General features: G+C 34.3%; 4 protein-coding genes across 4 annotated transcripts; 3 read left to right on the top strand and 1 right to left on the bottom strand.

Annotated features, from left to right (window-relative positions):
* The first annotated feature begins 1,662 nt into the window (after positions 1-1,662).
* LOC125582970 (probable aspartic proteinase GIP2) lies at positions 1,663-7,291 on the top strand. Its single transcript, XM_048749460.1, has 2 exons — positions 1,663-6,529; positions 6,855-7,291. Exons 1-2 carry the CDS (start codon positions 5,693-5,695, stop codon positions 7,212-7,214), a joined length of 1,197 nt encoding a protein of 398 aa, XP_048605417.1. The 5' UTR covers positions 1,663-5,692; the 3' UTR covers positions 7,215-7,291.
* Positions 7,292-12,050: 4,759 nt separating this feature from the next.
* LOC106435006 (probable aspartic proteinase GIP2) lies at positions 12,051-13,827 on the top strand. Its single transcript, XM_048749455.1, has 2 exons — positions 12,051-12,929; positions 13,336-13,827. Exons 1-2 carry the CDS (start codon positions 12,123-12,125, stop codon positions 13,696-13,698), a joined length of 1,170 nt encoding a protein of 389 aa, XP_048605412.1. The 5' UTR covers positions 12,051-12,122; the 3' UTR covers positions 13,699-13,827.
* LOC106431446 (probable aspartic proteinase GIP2) lies at positions 13,723-15,540 on the top strand. Its single transcript, XM_022694831.2, has 2 exons — positions 13,723-13,750; positions 14,393-15,540. Exons 1-2 carry the CDS (start codon positions 13,723-13,725, stop codon positions 15,538-15,540), a joined length of 1,176 nt encoding a protein of 391 aa, XP_022550552.2.
* A 249-nt stretch (positions 15,541-15,789) lies between these two features.
* Positions 15,790-17,148, bottom strand: LOC106431454 (gamma conglutin 1). The gene has a single exon (XM_013872261.3). It carries the CDS (start codon positions 17,145-17,147, stop codon positions 15,861-15,863), a length of 1,287 nt encoding a protein of 428 aa, XP_013727715.2. The 5' UTR covers position 17,148; the 3' UTR covers positions 15,790-15,860.
* Between the last annotated feature and the right edge of the window lie 2,420 nt (positions 17,149-19,568).

The raw sequence follows: 19,568 nt of genomic DNA, 5'->3' as shown, positions 1-19,568 counted from the left end.
GATTTGGCACTAAATAACCCAAACAGAATGCAATATATTTCCTCTAGACGGTAAGGCAAGGCAACACGAGTTCTTTCTGCGAAGTGCCCAGTGAGTTTTCAACTTTTCATCATTATATTTTCCTTCTTCTTACTCAGTATACCTACCTCTGCTAGTTTATGTGAATCTTGTAATGCGCAAGAACTACAATAAGTCGTTTATGAGTGTTTGATGATAACCCTGTGCTTGCTCTGTAAACACAGGTTACTTGAAGGAACTATAAGATCAGTGAAGAACCTCCTTGAGAAGTTCCATCAATCGTTTTTCCTCTACCCATTGACTTCTCCAGGCAAATTTATTTATGTAGGAGCGTACATGCCTTTGCTATTCTTGTAGCCCCTCTTCCAATGGTCGCAGCCTCTTTATACATTTGATGGATGTAACTCCCTTGCCAAAGTTATAATTTAGCAAAAAAAAAAAAAAAACTCTCTTGCCAAAGCCACTCATAACCCCGCTGAAAACCTCAAGTCATGGAAATGGTTAGATGCGACCAAACAGGTCTTTGCGTTGTACTTTTTGGGTTTCATCGTCACACTGCTTCCTTACTTTATTTGTCAAGTACCGTGTCAACATTCCCCAACAAACCGCTCCATCATGTGGGCTACAACATCCTCTTCGCTTCCCCGGGTTGCTCTCCATTCTCCTCTCGTCATAATGGGACCAACTGGACTGTCTTGAAATCAGTAACCATTTCAGCTGCCTTCAACGGTCTATGCCTCATGTCCATAATCAACTTCGCCACCTCATTTCAGCTACTTGTGCCAATGTGTCTAATAGTTCGTCCTGTAAGAGCTTGTTGCGTGCGTCGTGCAGCTGCATTGTGTTGGTCACTGTCGCATTCCCGGTCATGTTTTTCGCGATCTCGAATGGATTGATAGGAGAAGGGCTTGTGGCCTGGGTTTGAGCCTTGGAGGAGAGTTTTGGAGATGGTTAGAGTTACTCTGGGCTTGGAAGAGTGCGATATATCTATACATAGGTATGGTTCATCTTCCTTGCTGGCTCCTTTGCCTCTGCATCTTGTTTCATCCTTCTTAACTTTTTTTTTTACTTTACTTTGTCAAAAAAAAAAACCTTTTTCCTTTACTTGGAGGGAAAGTTACACACACTCTGTTTGAATTTGTTTACTTCATCCGACAACCATATGTTTTGTATTTGTCGATATGTACGAGAGTTAAACTAGAGATTTAATTTTACTACAAAGCTTGTTCTACCTCAGCCGAAGACGTCATCGTGATCAGCAGAGACCGACCGGTACACACGAGCCATCCAATCAGCATTAATTAGATTCAGCTGCTGATCCGCAGAGAAAGTCAGATTGATTCTACGTACAAACTAATTAAGAGACTTTCTAGAGTAGAATTGCGATTAAAGGAATTGTCACGTGGAATAATGTATTTGAGGATTCGGACTATAAACAATAGTTCTCCATGAGACAATTGGTTAAAAGGACGGTCTAATACAATATGATGAGCTATTTGTAATCATGGTCATTCAATGCCGGTCCAAGATTTTCCTAGCAATATGAAACGAATTGATCACAAGTTTAAGGTACGATGGTTACTCCCTTTGTATGCATCTGTTTATCAAATTTTCGATCCAGCAAGAAGTGATCATAATATTAACATAATATATGTATGTCTATATAATGCTATCCTAATATCAGGTAATTCAATATTAAAACTACTTTGGAAAGAAATAAATATATGATGTTGACGTAAACCCACAATGCATGTGAGTGTATTCCATAAGCAGGGTTGAAAATTTGCATCTCTTACGTACCATTAATGCTAAATGTTCCTTAAACTAGCCTACGCGGACACACCTATTGATCTTCTCCTTCTTTTCAAATATATTATTTGTTGTCAAGCATTAAATCATTATTATGCATGGAGGTTACGTAGTCAACGTTCAAATATTAAAAGATACCATTACTATGGCCACCAAACAAAATTAAACAGAACACCATTATTTTCTAAGATCCTAGGTTTGTTTTTACATCTACTAGGTAAGGAACCCGTGCAATATTGCACGGAAACTCATTTTATAGAAATAAATCTTTTATATTTTATAAAAATGGTTTATAATTGTTTAAAAAAAAAATAGATGTGTTACAAAACTATTTTGCATGCATCTATATTCTTTTATTGATAATACTAAAAATCTGTGTGTTTTAGGTTTGGTTTGTAATAAAATTACACGCATGTCTATGCAAAGTAAGATATATGTCTTATTATATATTTCTCTAAATTATTTAAAAATCTCAAAAACTGAATATTTGACTTTATTTCTGCTACAACAAAATCGTTTTGTACAACAATACAGTCAAAATCTCATTTTTGGTTTTTACTAAGATACATGAATAACACATAAAGTTTCTGTATTTAATGTGTTTCTTTAAAATCTTTAATGATTAATTGAAAAATAGATCTTTCTCTTTATCTCTGCTAATTTGTTTTTAAAATATGATTTGTCAATTCACATAACTCCTAATATAAAGATTTAAAAGTTGCAATGGTTAGTAGCCAATCATTACAATGTTTAGATAAGAGTTATAATTGTTAACACCAAAAATTGCAATGCTTCACCACCAAATTCTATCACTACTAATAGTTGTAATGATTTATCATAGTTATAATATTTCATAAGCAAAAGATACCATCACCAATAACCGCAGTAATTTACAAATATAAAATAGTATAGAATAATTAAAATTTGCAATGATTTACTTATAAAAATGAATTACTTATAGTTTCTAAAAAATCTATACGCAATAGCTACAACTGCTTCTTCAAGAACAACCGTAAAACTCTTTTCATTTCTGTTTTTTTAATATCTATTTGTTAAACTGCTTCTTCAAGAACAACCGTAAAACTCTTTTCTCCACCATGGCTGCACCGCCATTGCAACTCCAAAACTCCGTTCACATCGGCACTACAACTCTGTTCACCGCACCGCTACTGTAACTACGTTACATTTTAAAAGTTAGACGGTTAGACGAGAATAAGTACATATAACAATTAATAGAGAGTTGCAACTGTAGGACATTTGCAACTTTACAAAAGTTAAAGTGGTTAGATACAAATAGCATAGGTACGGATAAAAAATGCAACTTGTGGTAACAAATTTTTTAAACTAATTAATAAACCACAGCTCTTATAACTAATAGATTTAAAAAAATCGCTAAGGGTTAGTGTTGGTTTGTTAAAAAAATATCTTAGCCATTTTATTAGATTAGTGAAGATTTTACTTTGAAAAAAACATAGACATAGATTATTTATAGATTTTCAAAAAAAAAAATTTAATTTAAAAGTAATTATTTTGTAATGATACTCATAAGAATACTCATAACTTTTAAATTTAAAGGTAGTTATTTTAAAATAATATTTTACAATATATTTTGAATAGACATATCATTTTAAACCAGTTTAATTATAAAAGACACTTTAACAATTTTAAAAAATAAATTTTTTATTTTGACACATCATTTCAAAAAATAAATATTTACTTCCCATACATCACCACTTGTAACGAACTATTTATCTACAATGTAAAACCATTTGATTATAATATCTGTGTGTATATGTATTTGACCTTCCATTTGCTTTGTTTACAGCTTTCTTCCAGATCATCAGGACCGGAACAAGCGGAGGCATGGCATAAACCTAATCACAAATCAAGCTAGAACTAAGAAGCCATTTTGCAACATGAGAAGCTGTTCTCTTCTTCTGTCCTGTCTCTTTTTCTCCTCCTGCATACTACTGTAGAATGCATCAACTTTGTATTGTAATCAGTGGCGGATCTAGAGATGAATGTTATGTGGGGCATTACCAAAATTGTTTAAGGAACCAACCAGGACACGAAGAACACTATCAAAATTTTACATGAAATTTTTAAAAATCATTTGGGGCATCTGCCCCACCCTATGACCATGTGGCTCAGCCACTGATTGTAATTTACAGCATGTTAATGTTATCAAGTATTTTTTTTCTTTTAAGTTTGATGTCGTTCTTGTTATGCTTTAGTGTACTTGGTATGCCACACGTGTGATTGATACTAAATACAAAAAGGGTTTAACAATACAAAATGGTTTAACAGTTTCCTTTGCGTTAAAAGTCAGATCTTGTGTAAAGAAGTTCCGACAAGAACCGGGGCTTCTAGCTCTAGTGGTAAAGGGCTTACAGCTGTGAGTACCGCCACCTGGGTTCGAATTCCGACCACTGGAGAATTAACATTTCGGCATCGCCAGGGACATAAGACCGACACGGGGCAACACGTGACTAGTCTGCATCACTTATGTGGGGCCAGGATACCTCTGTATAATTCAAAAAAAGAAGTTCCGACAAGTACACAACCCCAAGTTATTTATTACACAACACGATGCTTTGTAAGTATACTGCAGTCCCGAATATATAAAAAGAAAAACCAAAAAAAAACAACAGAAACAAACCAACCGAGTGTGAACCGTTCGATTCCAAGAGGACATACAAACCTCAAAGATGGACCCAAAGAGAAACAAAGTAAAAAGATGATTCATCAGGCCGTAGCCGTAGGGGAGGGATGGAACGCTGTTCCGCAAGCGATCCAAAGCCTCTTTCTCCCACCAGGAACGGTACAGCCAGGGACCTTGGCCCACTCCCTGGTAACAGCATTGTAGGTAATCAGACGGTTCATCTGTCTGGACCTCAAGGACAACATCATCAGACAACCTTTATTGCCTAGACAATTCATCCTTATGTGTTTTCCGTAAAACTCCAAGCACCATATGTTTGGCATTCTGTTACGCTTCAAACAGATCATGAGGAAACTCCTGCCATATTTTTTTATCCATGTTTCCATTAATTCCATCATCTCCTTCTGTGGATGGTTTTCCTTTATTCTTCTCTTTTCGAGATCGCTTGACAGTATCTAACATGTTGAAGATTCCCCTAGGCCTCTTTCCACCAGCAGCCATTAGAATATCACAAGAATAATCAGCAGAAGTTTCCTCAGTAAAGGGCAAAGGCAATGAGAAGGCATGGACATATATATATAGGCTATTTATAGATTTTCAAAATTTTGTTTGAAAAGTTACATCTCTTTCAATTTAAAGGTTGTTTTTATTGAAATAATATTTATATGAAAAGTCACAACTTTTCAATATAAATGGTCACATTCTTTCAATATAAACAGTTATTTTTTAATAAAGAAACACAATTTTTAATTGTTGAAAACAAATAACCTTTTAACTTAAATGAAATTTACAACTTTTGGAATTAATCATGATTGCTATCACATTCTTTCAATATAAACAGTTATTTTTTAATAAAAAGACACAACTTTTAATTGTTGAAAACACATAATCTTTTACATATCCGAATAGTCACAATATTACACATAATCTTTTACATATCCGAATAGTCACAACCTTTAACAAGTAAGAGACACAACCTTTAATAATGAGCTAACGCAACTTTTACCAAGAAAGAGACACAACCTTTTATAAAAAACACCTTAATGAACAAACACAAGTTTTAACAAGAATTATGATTCTTATAAAAACACACAACCTTTGGAATTAATCAGGATTCCTATTATTAGTAGATAAATACCATACATATGTTATAGTCCATCTTCATCACAAACCAACCAACAAAAAAAACCCTAACGAAAACAAATGATGGGCAAACTTTGCTTCCTCTCCATTTTCACGGCCATGATTCTGACATCACAAGCTCAATACCTTCTTCCAATCACAAAACACGAACCCACCCAACAATTCTACACCACTCTCGACATCGGAACCACCGTAAAATCTCCACTAAACCTCCTCCTCGACCTAGGAACCAACCTCACGTGGCTCAACTGCCACCAACTCCAATCTTTAACATCTCTTCACACCATCGCTTGCGACAGCGACTCCTGCAAGGTCATCCCTGGAAACGGTTGCAACGAAAACTCATGTCTTTACCAGCAACCTAACCCTCTCGGCAGCGAGAACATAACGGGCCGTGTCGTCCAAGACGCAGCCTCCTTCTCCACTACCGACGGGGGAAACTTACTTTCCCAAGTCTCCTTGCGCATCTTCACATTCTCATGTGCCTACAACCTCCAAGGTGTATCCCCTCCGGTAGATGGGGTTTTGAGTCTTTCTCCCGGAAGTTCGTCGTTCACGAAACAGGTGACCTCGGATTTTAACGTCATCCCGAAACTGGCTCTCTGCTTGCCTTCATACGGCACTGGTCGCTTCTATGTCGCCGGCGTTTACTACATCATCCCTCCCTTCGATAACAGCACTAATCAGATTCCTAAGACTTTAACGCCGATGAGAACTGACTCAGGAGATTACCTAATCTCTGTCCAATCCATCTACGTTGACGGGACTCCTTTGACGTTGAACCCTAATTTGCTTCTTGGCGGAGTCGGAGCCAAACTAAGCACGGTGGTTCCGTACACTGTACTCCACACCGACATCTACAATGCCCTTGCTCAGTCATTTACACTCAAGGCAGAGGTATAATTCCCAAAGATAAGAAATCATTTTTTACACTTATATGAAATAAAACTAAAATCTTGACATCGTAATTCGGTTTAGAAGATGAACACCACATAATAATGTTTAAAACTATACATTATAATGAGGAGTTTCTTTTAAATGAAAAAGGTGAGGATATTTTTTTACAGAAAAAAAAATTATATTCCATTTCATGGACAAAACTTAGGTTTATACATTCCAAGTTAAAAAAAAAAATAGAAATGAAGCAATGTCATGCTAAAAATGAGATTTTCACTAATTCTGTTTTTTTTTTTGGGGGGGGGGGGGATTTGAAATTACACAGGCAATGGGGATATCTAAGGTCGCATCCGTTGCGCCGTTTAAAGATTGTTTCGATGCACAAAACGTCGCCGGAAAGGATATGACGGGACCGAACGTGCCGAAGATAGAGTTTGGGCTGCCGGGGAAGACAGGGGAGGTGACGTGGGGATTTTATGGTGCTAATACGATGGTGAAAGCGAGTGAGATGGTGATGTGTTTGGCATTCTACGACGGCGGAATGAATCCGAACGATTGGGTTGTGATTGGGACACATCAACTTCAAGAATATTTGCTGGAGTTTGACTTGAGCACGTCTACGTTCGCTTTTAGTGACTCACTCTTGCTCCATTCTACAACCTGCAGCTCCACTTCCCCTTCCTAAAAATAGAATCAGTCACATGCGTATGACATTATGATATCGTCCCGTTGCTCTTGAATAATATCTTCTTTATGTGATCACATCTTTTGAAAGCATTCCTCCATTTCGATATGAATGATAATTTGAAGATTTTTCACACTTAACAATAAGCATATAGTTTATTCAAAAAAAACAAAACAATAAGGATATGATATACACCATCACGTCAAATTGATAGATGTTTCAAAAAGTAAGATATTTTCAAATTTCAAGAGTAGTTTTTTTGTAACTGAGAGTAGTTATTTATTACTTTTTCTAAGATTATCCCTATAATATTTATTATTTAACTATTAAACTTAAGTAATATTTAAGAAAAATAAGGTTAGACTTAGAAGAGTACTCACTAGTCATTACTAACATTCTCTCTCAAGATATATATTATTTGGAGTATAAATCTAAAGTATCATCTATTTCATTAACTAGTTTTGAAACTTAAAGTATTTTGATTTTTAAATTCAAAAATATAAATAAGTTTTGCTTATGAACTTCTAAAATATCACATTAACGAGTCTAGATTAATATAAACATCACTTTAATCTATTGAGAAATAGAAATGATATGTCTCAAATGTCATGTAAAAGCAAGTAAATCAAAATCATTTGCTTATGTGAGTTGAATCTATCTTTTCGTTTTCATTTTTGCATTGCCAATTAAGAAATTAGAAATATATATATATATATATATATATATATATATGATAAGATTATATATAATTTATTTGAAATAGTTAAATAACTCTGTCTTTTGTTGTAAATTTAAATAAAATTTCTAAATTTATCTCTATAAAAGTACTTCACATATTTGTTAAAGATGAGAGACTGAAAATGGAAAGTCTCACGTATGCAGATCTTCATTTCAATTTTATCAAGTAGCAACCATATATTTATGTGTTCACATCTTTTTGTCCCGTTTCTCTTGAATAATATCTTCTTTATGTGTTCACATCTATTTATAGCATTCCTCCATTTCGATATAATAATTTAGACATTTTACACTAAATAACAAACATATATATGATATTATACATACCATTCAAACTGATAGTTTTTAAATCGTTTCAAAAAGGTTGGATATTTTCAGTCTTCAAGAGAATCAAGACTAGTAGTTATTTTTCTCTTTTAAGCTTGTGCCTATAATATTTATTATTTAAATAAATATATATCCTAAGTAAAATTTAAGAAAATATAAGTTTAGAAGAGTCACTACTGATATTATGTCTCAAAATATATATTATTTGGAGTAAAGATCTAAACTATATATCATCAATATTTCACTTAACTAGTTTTGAAACTTAAATATTTTGATTTGTAAATTCAAAAATATAAATAAGTTTTGCTTGTGAACTTCTGTAATATCACACTAATTAAAAGAAACAAACAAAACGAGTCTAGATTAATATAAAGATATTTTTTAATCTATTGAGAAACAGAAATGATATATGTTCAAAAGTTATGTAAAAGGATAAATTGCTTGAAATACACTAAGTTAAATACAACTTTCAAAAATATACTCAATTAAAAATATTTTGACATTTAGGTTTATGGTTTATTGATTATTGTTTAGAATTTAGTATTTAGTAGGTGGGTTAGGTTTATAAACTGTTACAAATAATTATTAAACATTTATACAAAAAAATTAGGAGAGTTAATTTTATTTTTTTCATATAAACTTAATATATTTATGAAAATGATTATCATTTAAAAGTAAATTTGAAAAACGATAGTAAATGTGAGGTAAATTTAAGGTGATGATTGTTTTGTTAGATTCTAGATTTTGGTTTTTGGATTTTGGTTTTTGGTTTTTAGTTTTTGGTTTTTAGTTTTTGGTTTTTGATTTTGCAGTAGATTTTGGTTTTTTGAAAAACTTGATTGGTGGTTTTTGATTTTGGTTTAGTTTTTGGTTTTTGTTTTTAAAAGAAAAGAAATTTTAAATATTATGAATAGTAAAATATCTGTTATTGAAAAATAAAAAAATAAAATACTATCATCAAAGCATACATAATTTTTTTTAAAAATAATTTAATTAGTTTCTGTTTTTTCTTTTAAAATTAATAAAATATTTTTTATTGAAATTAAAATGTTTATTCTGAAAAATAAAATGTTTATTCTGAAAACAAAATATTTATTCTGAAAAACAAAATGTTTATTCTGAAAAATAAAATATTTATTCTGAAAATAAAATGTTTATTCTGGATTTTTATATTTGATTTTAGATTTTTTTTTTCTAAATTCTGATTAAATTTTTTTTTTAAAATTTTTATGTTATTTTTAAGAAGTTTTAGCTGAAACATTTATTATTTTACACAAACTTAAATTACTAAAAGAATATATCAGAAATTTTTAATAAATAATAGCAATATATTTATTAACAAAACAGGTAACCTTTACATAAAAAAATAATAAATTAATTTTATTTTATTTTATGAAAAAGTTTTAGAAATGTTCTTAGTAGATATGATTTTTGTATTATATATTATTAAACAAATGTTTTTTACTAAATCTGATTTGCTTGTATTAGTTATTGTTTTATTTATTTATCATGTATTAATAAATAAATATAGCAAAACATTAATTAAAAAAAATTGAAAACTGTCGCGAGTTTTTGAAAAAAACCACAAAAACTTGGATTTTGGTTTTTCTTTGGAAAAAACAGTTATTTGAAAAAACTAGTTTTCCTAGATTATAAGGAATCTATTTATCTAAAAACTTGATTGTCTAAAAAATAGTTTTTAGAAAAACTAAAACCAAAAACCAATTCAAAAACCACAAACAATCAACCTCTTCCCCATGTAAAAGTAAATATAACAAAATCATGGGTTTATATGAGTTGAATCTATACATTTGGTTTTATGTTTGCACTGCAAAATAAGAAATATATATATATATAGAGAGAGAGAGAGATATGTATATATATATATATAAAAAGAGAGAGAGTATACATGATTTTTAGAAATATTTGAACGACTCTTATCTTTCGTTGAAAATTTAACTGAAATTTCTAAATTTTCTCTGTACAAAGTACTTAAGTACCGCACATATGATGGAGATCAGAGATGATAGACTAACCAAATACTAAAGTAGAAAACCTTATAGGAAATATACAAACCAAATGTCCAACGTTTTCAAGGAAAGTCTCATGCTATCCCGTCAACGGAAAGGACTTAAATACTCTAAGCACATCGTCAATTCCATTTTAGCAAGTAGCAACCATATTTTTTCTAAATCAAGAAGGAAAGTTATAATGGCTTCTTTGACGACATCAATAATTCACCCTGAAGTTCCAAACTGAATTCAACAAGTTGGAAACTCACCTACTGTAACCACGAATTAATTCACGACTATACATATTCAAATAAAACCAATTTGAAAAGTAGGATATTTTTATAAAAATAAAATCTACTGAGAACATAAAAATACGAGCTTAAGAAAGCGACCAAAACCATTTGGTCTTCCCATTACTTTGCTTCAAATATTGAATGAAAGTTTTAACATTTTGAGTTATTTCATTGTATCTTCTTTAGTTCAATTGGAGTTTTTTTTTGAAACATCCAATTGAAGTTTAAGTTTCAAATTATATCTAATCTTAGTGGCTCTGGGGCAACTCTTTTCAGAGTGTTCCTTATTTTCCTCCTTTCTTCCTATGTTTAGATATTTCAAATAGAAATCAGATTGCAATCAAAGTTGTAGAAATAAGTAATAAGACAAAAAAAAATATTAATGATTATTAGATTAATACACCTATTTGATTTTGAAAAATGAATGATAATTCCAATTATTTAGTTTGACCTTTTTTACTTATTATAATCCATACTAGGGTTACGATTATAAGACAAGCGTATTTGGGTGTTCAAAACTTATGCTAATTAAACAAGATATCCTCTACCCGTTTCAAAATAATATATGTTTTGGAATTTTCACACTTATTAATAAAACATAATAAAACTTTGTTATTAATGCATAGTTTTTGTAATTTTAATATTTTCTATATTTTAAAACCAATAAAACTTCAATAAATGCAATTAATGTTCTTGAAGTTTACAATTTTTTATCATTAGTTGACAAAAATTGCATTAGAAATATAAAAAATACATCTTTTGAAACAAAATATTTTTTTAGGATATGTAATTTTTTGAAACGGATAGGATATTAAGAGCATCTCTAATGTTAAACTCCATTTTCTCTTTCCAAAATAGAGTAAAAGTGAATATGGAGTGATGAACAAACAAAATTAAATTACTCTATTTATGGAGTAAACTTCACTATAGAGTGAGATATGTAATTGGATTGCAGGATTTTTTACTTTATATTCACTTTTACTTCATATTAGAGGAAAATATGAAATATGGATGGAGATGCCATAAGAAGACAAGAGTTACATAAGGCATTATATACAACAGGATGAGCTAGTTATTAGGATTAACTCTCTGGCAATTTGAAATGTGTTAATCTCTAGCTAGGTTTGAAGTTTTAGATATGATTGTTGTTCAAGTTGAATGTATTTGTTTATATCAATTTCCGATCTGGAAAGAAGTAATATTGTATTTTTGATATATGATCAGGTCAAAATAATACTATACCGTAGATCTAACCACCCAAGTTATTACCCCTACCAGTTAATGCTACACCGACTGGTCTCCATTTTCTCAAATATAGTTAATGGTCTCATGCATAGTGTATGATGCATTGATCAATACCATTAATGGTGACCAAAAAGGATACATTACTTTTTATATAGAAGGAAATAAAAATACTCAAATAATTTAATCTTTCATTTTCTTAAAATACGAAACGTGTTCTTAGGTCAATAAATATCAGACATCTATTGTCCAACTTCATCACAACAACCAAAAAACAGACTAATAAGAAAAGAAATATGGGTGGCCTTATGCGCCTCACCGTCTCCCTCTCCATGTTCGCCGCTATAACTCTGACATCACAAGCTCAATACCTTCTTCCGATCACAAAAGACGAACCAACCAAACAATTCTACACCACTCTCGACATCGACTCCGCCGCAAAATCTCCCGTCAACCTCCTCCTCGATCTCCAAACCAGCCTCACGTGGCTCAACTGCCGTAAACTCAAATCTTTATCGTTACTCCGCCTTGTCACTTGTCAGAGCTCCACCTGCAAATCCATCCCCGGGAACGGCTGCGACGGGAACACCTGTCTTTACCGGCAACCAACCCCTCTCGGCGTAACCCCCGTCGTCACCACCGGCCGTGTCGTTCAAGACCGAGCCACCGTCTCCAAAGCCTCCCTCCCCCGCTTCACATTCTCCTGCGCCGAAGAGAAACGCATCCAAGGTCTCGCCCCTCAACTCGCCGGAGTTCTTGGTCTTTCTCCGGGACAGTTTCCGTTCTGGAGACAGGTGACGTCAGCGTTTAACATCATCCCGAAGTTCGCTCTCTGCTTGCCTTCCTCCGGAACCGGTCACTTCTATATCGGGGGCGTGAAAGGTGGTAATAACCGGGTTCCGATGACTTTAACGCCGTTGAAAAATATAGGCTCGGGAGATTATCTACTCTCCGTCCAGTCGTTCTACGTTGGTGGAAGCCCTTTATCGTTGAGCCCAAGTTTGCTTGAGGGCGGAGCTAGGCTGAGCACGGTGGTTCCTTACACCGTACTGCAAACCGATATCTACAATGCTCTTGCTCGGTCGTTTACGCAAAAAGCAACGGTATTAAAAAATAAACTGATTTTTATACATGAACAAATTAAAAATCTTATTTTTGATAGTAGGGATTCAAATTTACGTGTATAATAAATCCAACATCTGTATAATAAATACTCTGTCTCAAATGATAATAGTATTTTATGTTATTTTAAATTAGTTTCTTACAGAAAGACAAGTTTTTACCAAAATCACAAAATACTTCTTATTTCTCATTTTTAAATTAGTTAATAGTGGCAAATTTCAGATATTACAATAATATAACCATTTTTAAATTTCATATTTTAAGTTATAAATTGTTGATAAATAAATAGTATTAGTTATTTTGATATATGTAAAAATTCTAAAAAAACTGTCTTATCATTTATTAATAATCTCTGTTTTAAATTTGAGGTTCAACTTATTTACACAGAAAATAGGAATGTTTGAGGCTCCAGGGCATGCACCATTTACAGACTGCTTCGACGAAGGCGCTTCCTCTAGGAATAAGAGGGGACTGAAGAATGTGCCGGTAATAGAGATTGGAGTGCCGGGGAGGGCAGGGGAGGTAAAGTGGAGCTTTCACGGTGAGAATACGGTGGTGAGAGTGATGGAGACGGTGATTTGTTTGGCGTTCGTCGACGGTGGAAAGAAACCTAAAGAGTCTATGGTCATTGGGACACATCAGCTTCAAGATTATATGATCGATTTCGACTTTAGCACCACGCTTATGGCTTTTAGTGACTCACTCTTGCTCCATAACACTAGCTGCTCTACGCGGCCTTCCCGGAAATAGAATCATTTCACGCATGCATGAGTCATGACATTATCTTTTGACTTTTCAGCGTGTAACACATGTGATCCAGTCGAAATTTAAATAAACTAGTATATAATCCGTTTTTCTTATTAAAACATCGTTTATTTTCTTTTTGTTATAAATTATTAATTATCCGTATAACGTTTCTAAAAAAATTGTACATTAATGAGACAAACAGTAATAAAAACCCTAAAATTTCCAAGCCGCATAATTAATTACTATAAGTCTACTGTTTGAGGTATAAAATATTTATTTTTATATTTACATGTCTACGATTTTGTAAGAGCAAAAGGTTAAATTTCTCTAATCTTTTTAATTTTATACTTACTACTCTATTTAAACATCCGTCATACCAATCATCTATCTGATCTTATTTACAATTAATTTTTCTTTCACTGGAACACAACAAAATTAGAAAGCTAATATTCAGTCATAAAAAACAAAATTAGAAAGCTTCTAAAGAAATCTACCCAATGACCTAGCTTCCCGAGAAAGCTACCAAAGGTCACTCACACAAACGGAGTACTTGATTACTATAAAACACACTATCACTTTCATCGTAGCAACCATATCATTTCCCAAAAAAAAAAAAAAAGTAAACGTATACAACAATCGTTGATCAACTTGTTCCCATTCTTCATCATCTTAACCCTACAAACTTCCCTCACGGCAGGCGTCAAAAAACCAAACCCATCTGTTTTTCTACTTCCCTTGATCAAAGACAAAGCCACGAGTCTCTACTACACAAACCTCAACCTCGGAAACATTAATCACTCTCCTCTAACGCAGAGCCTCGCCATAGATTTCGGTGGCGGTTCAGCCGCTCTCCTCCGCTGCAACACCGTCGTAAAATCCATAACCTACCTCTCCATTCGTTGCAACTCAGCTGTATGCAAACAAACCAAGCCCGACTCGTTCTGTTTCAACAAGACCAACACTTGTGGCAAATACGTTTCCACTTCATTCACCGAGCATCCACTCAACACACTTCTCGGTACTGACTCCGTCTCTTTTCTCACCTCGAAACCTAACGGCGTCACTAACTCCGTCCACTCTCCGTTGATATTATCTTGCCCCAACAACGCTAACGCCTTGAGACTCATGCCAAAGGTTGTAAACGGAACCATAGGTCTTGGCAACTCCTCGTTCTCGCTCCTTTCCCAGCTTACATCTATGCACAAAAACCGGAGAAAGCTGTCTCTCTGTTTGCCATCTAAACCTGCCGGTTTAGGAAGCCTTCACATTGGAGGAGTCTCTCCATACACTAACGATGTTTCCAAGAACTTAGCCTCAACGCCTCTGGTAATTGACCAAACGACCGGTGGGTACTTTATCGACGTTATGTCCATCGAAATCGCCGGAAACGTCGTTCCTTTGGGTAAGAAAAGGCGTGGAAACGCTATGATCTGTACTTTGGCTCCTTACACTGTCTTGCAAGGTTTCATTTACAAGGCTCTGGTTAGTGAATTTGTGAGAGAAGCCAAGATGTTGAGAGTAGCAAACGTGAAGCCTTTCAATGCATGTTTTAGCTCCAAAGGGATGGGAGTTTCTGCTGCGGTTCCTGTGATTGATTTGGTGGTGCAAGGCGGAGCTAAGTGGAGGATTAATCGGTGGAACTTGCTGGTTAAGGTGAAGAGAGATGTGGTTTGTTTAGGGTTTTTGGACGGAGGTGTGACTATGAAGACGACTGAAATGGTGATAGGAGGTTTTCAGATGGAGGATCATCTAATGGAGTTGGGTCTTGAAGCTTCTAATAAGTTCTCTTTCTCATCTTCGCTTTTGCTTAAGAATACTTCTTGTGGTCAGAACAGAATTGTCTAATCACATATATCACCAGAGCGCTTCTTTAAGAATACTTCTTGTGGTCAGAACAGAATTGTCTAATCACATATATCACTTGTATCTCGAGAGAAATGTTAGAATGGTATCGGAAGCTAGGAAAAAAAATTAGTTATATCTTACAAATATCTATGTACTGTCGGTGTTATATCTTTTAAAAATATGTCAGAACTCAGAATGATCTGGTGTACTTTCTTGTCAAAGTACAACAGATTGAAAAAGACACTGTTAGATCTCATTGACTTAAATTTATTGGTAAGAAAGATGATAACTTTCATAACATCGATAATCAGTCATGTACACTACATTCCAAAGAACCTAGAAATTGAGCAAGAAGTGTTGTGAAGCAAAAGAGAAGAAGAGAAAGAAAACTTGGAAGCTTTGACATCAAACTCCAGCAAATTATTCTCCATTTGAAACCCTCCGATCACTATAGGGCTCTTTGGACTCACACCTCCGTCAACAAACCCTAAGCAAACCACATTTTGATTCACCTTCACCAGCGAGTTCGACCCGTAAATCTTCCACCTAGCCCCTCCTCTCAGCACAAGCTCGATCACCGGAACTCCACGTCCTCCGTTGGAGCGGAAGCACGCACCGAACGGCTTCACCGCCGGAGCTTTGACCATCTTAGCACTTCCGGTGAAGACTGCGAGAAGAGCCTTGTAAATGGAAGTGTGAAGGACAGTGTAAGGAGCCAATGTGCTGATCTTTGTAGTTCCATGGAGTATAGGAATGTTCTTTCCACCGATTTGGATGGACTTCACATCGATTAAGTACTCACCAGAGTTGCTACTGATCAAAGGCGTGGAGGCGAAGATCGTGGTGACATCTTTACTGAAAGGCATATAATAATAAGGGCCTCCACCGATCCAAAGATCACCGGAGTACGACTCCATTCCTTCCGTGGAAGGCAAGCAAAGTGACATCTTAGGAGGAAACTTGTACATAGAGACAAGCTGTGAGGGAATCGATATATGAGTGTTAGCTAGACCAATGGACCCATTGAAAGCCGAGGGTATAGACTTTAAGGCAGTTGCATCATCAGTGCAAGTCAAAGTCAACGTAGAGATCTTTTCGCTGTCCATATGGTATACTCCATTAGGAGTGTATAGTAAGTAGAAGGCGTCTCGGAGGAACCTAGCATTGACTGGTCGGTTAGTCAATGAAGTTGAGAGGTAATTGCCACAGGTAGGCTTCTTGGTGGTGTTGTTCGGACAGGAAAAGCTAGGGTTTGCGAATTTGCATGTTGTGGAACCGCATTTGATGGAGCGGTGTGAAGGGGATTTGGCCGCGGTGGCACAGTTTAGCAATAACGGTGCGGCTCCGTTGAGGTCGATGAGGAAGTTCTGGCTAGGGAGATCCGTGCCAATGGATAAAGGCAAAGAGTAGAGATTTGAGGCCTTGTCTTTGTAAATAGGGTGTAGAAATGCTTGAACCTTTGGTTCATAAGACTGCGATGTGTTTGCTAGGTTGAGAAGGATAAGTGAGAGTAGTAAGAAGATCTCACGGGAAACCATTGTTTTGTATATATTTTTGGACTTTTTTATTTGGGACTTGCCATGTGAATTACGATAACTGATCACCATGTATATTTAAAGAATGATATGTCTCCTCTTTGTTTCTTCTTTGGCAATTAGATATTACACATCGGGTAGCTTAGTCTTTTGAATGTGAATGCCGACAGAAACATCTTTACCACTTGGTCTCATTTAATAAGGTATTCTGAATATACAGCTATTGCTTATGCAGAAAAGTTATTAAAAACTTGACAAAAAAGAGATTTTATAAGAGTTTTCTTACTCATTCTACTCTAACAAAAAAAAAACTATTGTGAATTTTATCCAGTTTCACAAAATGGCACTAGAAAATACTATTTTCTATTTACCTATAGAAAATGTCTACACTTTTTTTTAACACTAAAATTTCATTAACAGAGGAAAACTCATTACATTGGTGGGATACATTGATAGAACACTTTGCCAGCAGGTTCATAATCCCCGGAGACGAAGCTCCAACATCGGAGAGGCTTAAGTCCCAAACAAGGGAACACTAAAAGTCTAAAGCAAGAAAGATCCCGATTTTTTTGTCTACACTATGGTTTCATATATTAAAAAATTCCACTAAAATTGTTTCTTAAAACTTAACACAAGAATAGTTAAGAAATAAAATTTACAAACTCCTAGTATTATGGATTAACTTTTAGTGGACAAAAAGAAAAAAGTTAAACACCACTATTCCAAAAGTTTCTTTAAGTAGCATTTTCTATAAATATTTCAAGTAATTATGTCTATAAAGACATCACTCTGAACCGCTCCGATCCGATTCAGCCCCGCTCCACCTCCTCTGTTCAGAGTTCGGACATATCTATATTTTAAGATATAGGCAAGTTTCTTGAAAGAATCAATGAAATATCCACTTTTGTCATATCTTTATAATTTAATTCAATCGATCGACTAAAACTTTCTCCACTTGGTAGTAAAATATAAAAGGAGCCCATTTCATCATGAATGCATTTTATAATCGCAAGAGCACCTCCAATCAATAGATACTTAGTGAATTTTTAAGTAATTAAAAAAGAATTATAGAAATTATGAGAGATACATAAAAAAAAATTAAACGAGGACTTTTAAGATACTTTTAGAAATTTATAATGAATGTGTCAAACTAAGCTTTTTTCTAAAAACTAAAAATTAATTCATTGACTAAAATTTAATTAAAATATTATTTTTTTAAGTTTAGAATCTTAAGTAAAAGCAACATTATTGGTAAGCTTCTCAAATTGAAGTTCTTAACTAAAAAATATTATTATTTTAACATTAATATAATTATTTAATTAAAATTAATTATTTTTGATAAACTGAACCAATTAAATACACACACGTGGAATCATACGCTTATGGTATCATATCTAAAAGTATCATTTTGAAATATTTTTCTTTGTCTTTCTTTTAATTTTTCTTTAATTTTATTGTTAAGATATTGTTGTTGGAAGTGCTCTAAGATATTACACCAATAAAAATGCTCTAAGAGCAACATTATCGGCACTTCTTAGGCCCATATCTTAGTGTTTTTGGGTCGAAAATTAAATCAAAAACACTTAAAAAGAATACAAACGGATCTTAACTAAGAAGTTTTCGGCTTAGTCCTTAAGTGCTATGTGGCAGCAGGCGATTGGGTGAGCAGAATCCGGCGAAGCCCGTGGCGGAGACGAATAGCACGATGCTGAGGGAGACGCAAGAAGATCCGCAGAAGGCGTCTTCTTCAACGTCACAGCAACCTTCCTCTGAAGATGCCCGAAGATGCTGAGATCAAGCCTCAGGTTCGTGTATTTTGATTTGGATAAGTGATGAATGAACAGTAAAACTTCCACCTTTCTCTCAGATCATTCAAGGGTTTGATCTTGAATTGACTCAATGATTCAATTTTGATCAGGATCCGGATTATGGTGTTTCTCCAAAGTATCCGGGTTTGTATCCGGGTCTTGTTCCCGGGTCGAATCCTGGGCAGTACGATGAACAGACGAACCGTGGAGCTGGTGTTTATGCGGTTCCTGTACATGTGGCTGGTCTTCCTTTAAACTATCTCATTCCTCTCACTTACCATGTTCCCATGTAAGTGTACTTTCCATTCGATACTCTTTGACTAGTGTAATGGAGAAGAATCGTATTTGTTGGTTGAATTGTTCTAGCTAGGAAAAACTGTGTAAAGTTGATCCCTTTAGGTTCAAATCACTGGTGATATTGCTTTTGAGATGACTTAGTGCTAGAAAGGTGTAGGCTTTGTATTGTACTTCCCCTTCCTTACTTACTCTTGAGTAGTGTAATGGAGAAGAATCGTATTTAGGTTCAAATCACTGGTGGAGTTGCTTTTGAGATGACTTTGTGGTAGAAAGCTGTAGGCTTGATGATGAATCTTCTTTTGGGTTGATGGTTTTTATCTTCTTTTGGGTTGATGGTTTAGGACTAGACCAAGCAAAGAGACTGAGGCTGGGGGAGAGAACCAAGCGC

The sequence above is a fragment of the Brassica napus genome, chromosome A2 (assembly GCF_020379485.1).
Source record: "Brassica napus cultivar Da-Ae chromosome A2, Da-Ae, whole genome shotgun sequence".
NCBI classification, from domain to species: Eukaryota; Viridiplantae; Streptophyta; class Magnoliopsida; order Brassicales; family Brassicaceae; genus Brassica; species Brassica napus.
This window is presented reverse-complemented; position numbering and strand designations above follow the sequence as displayed.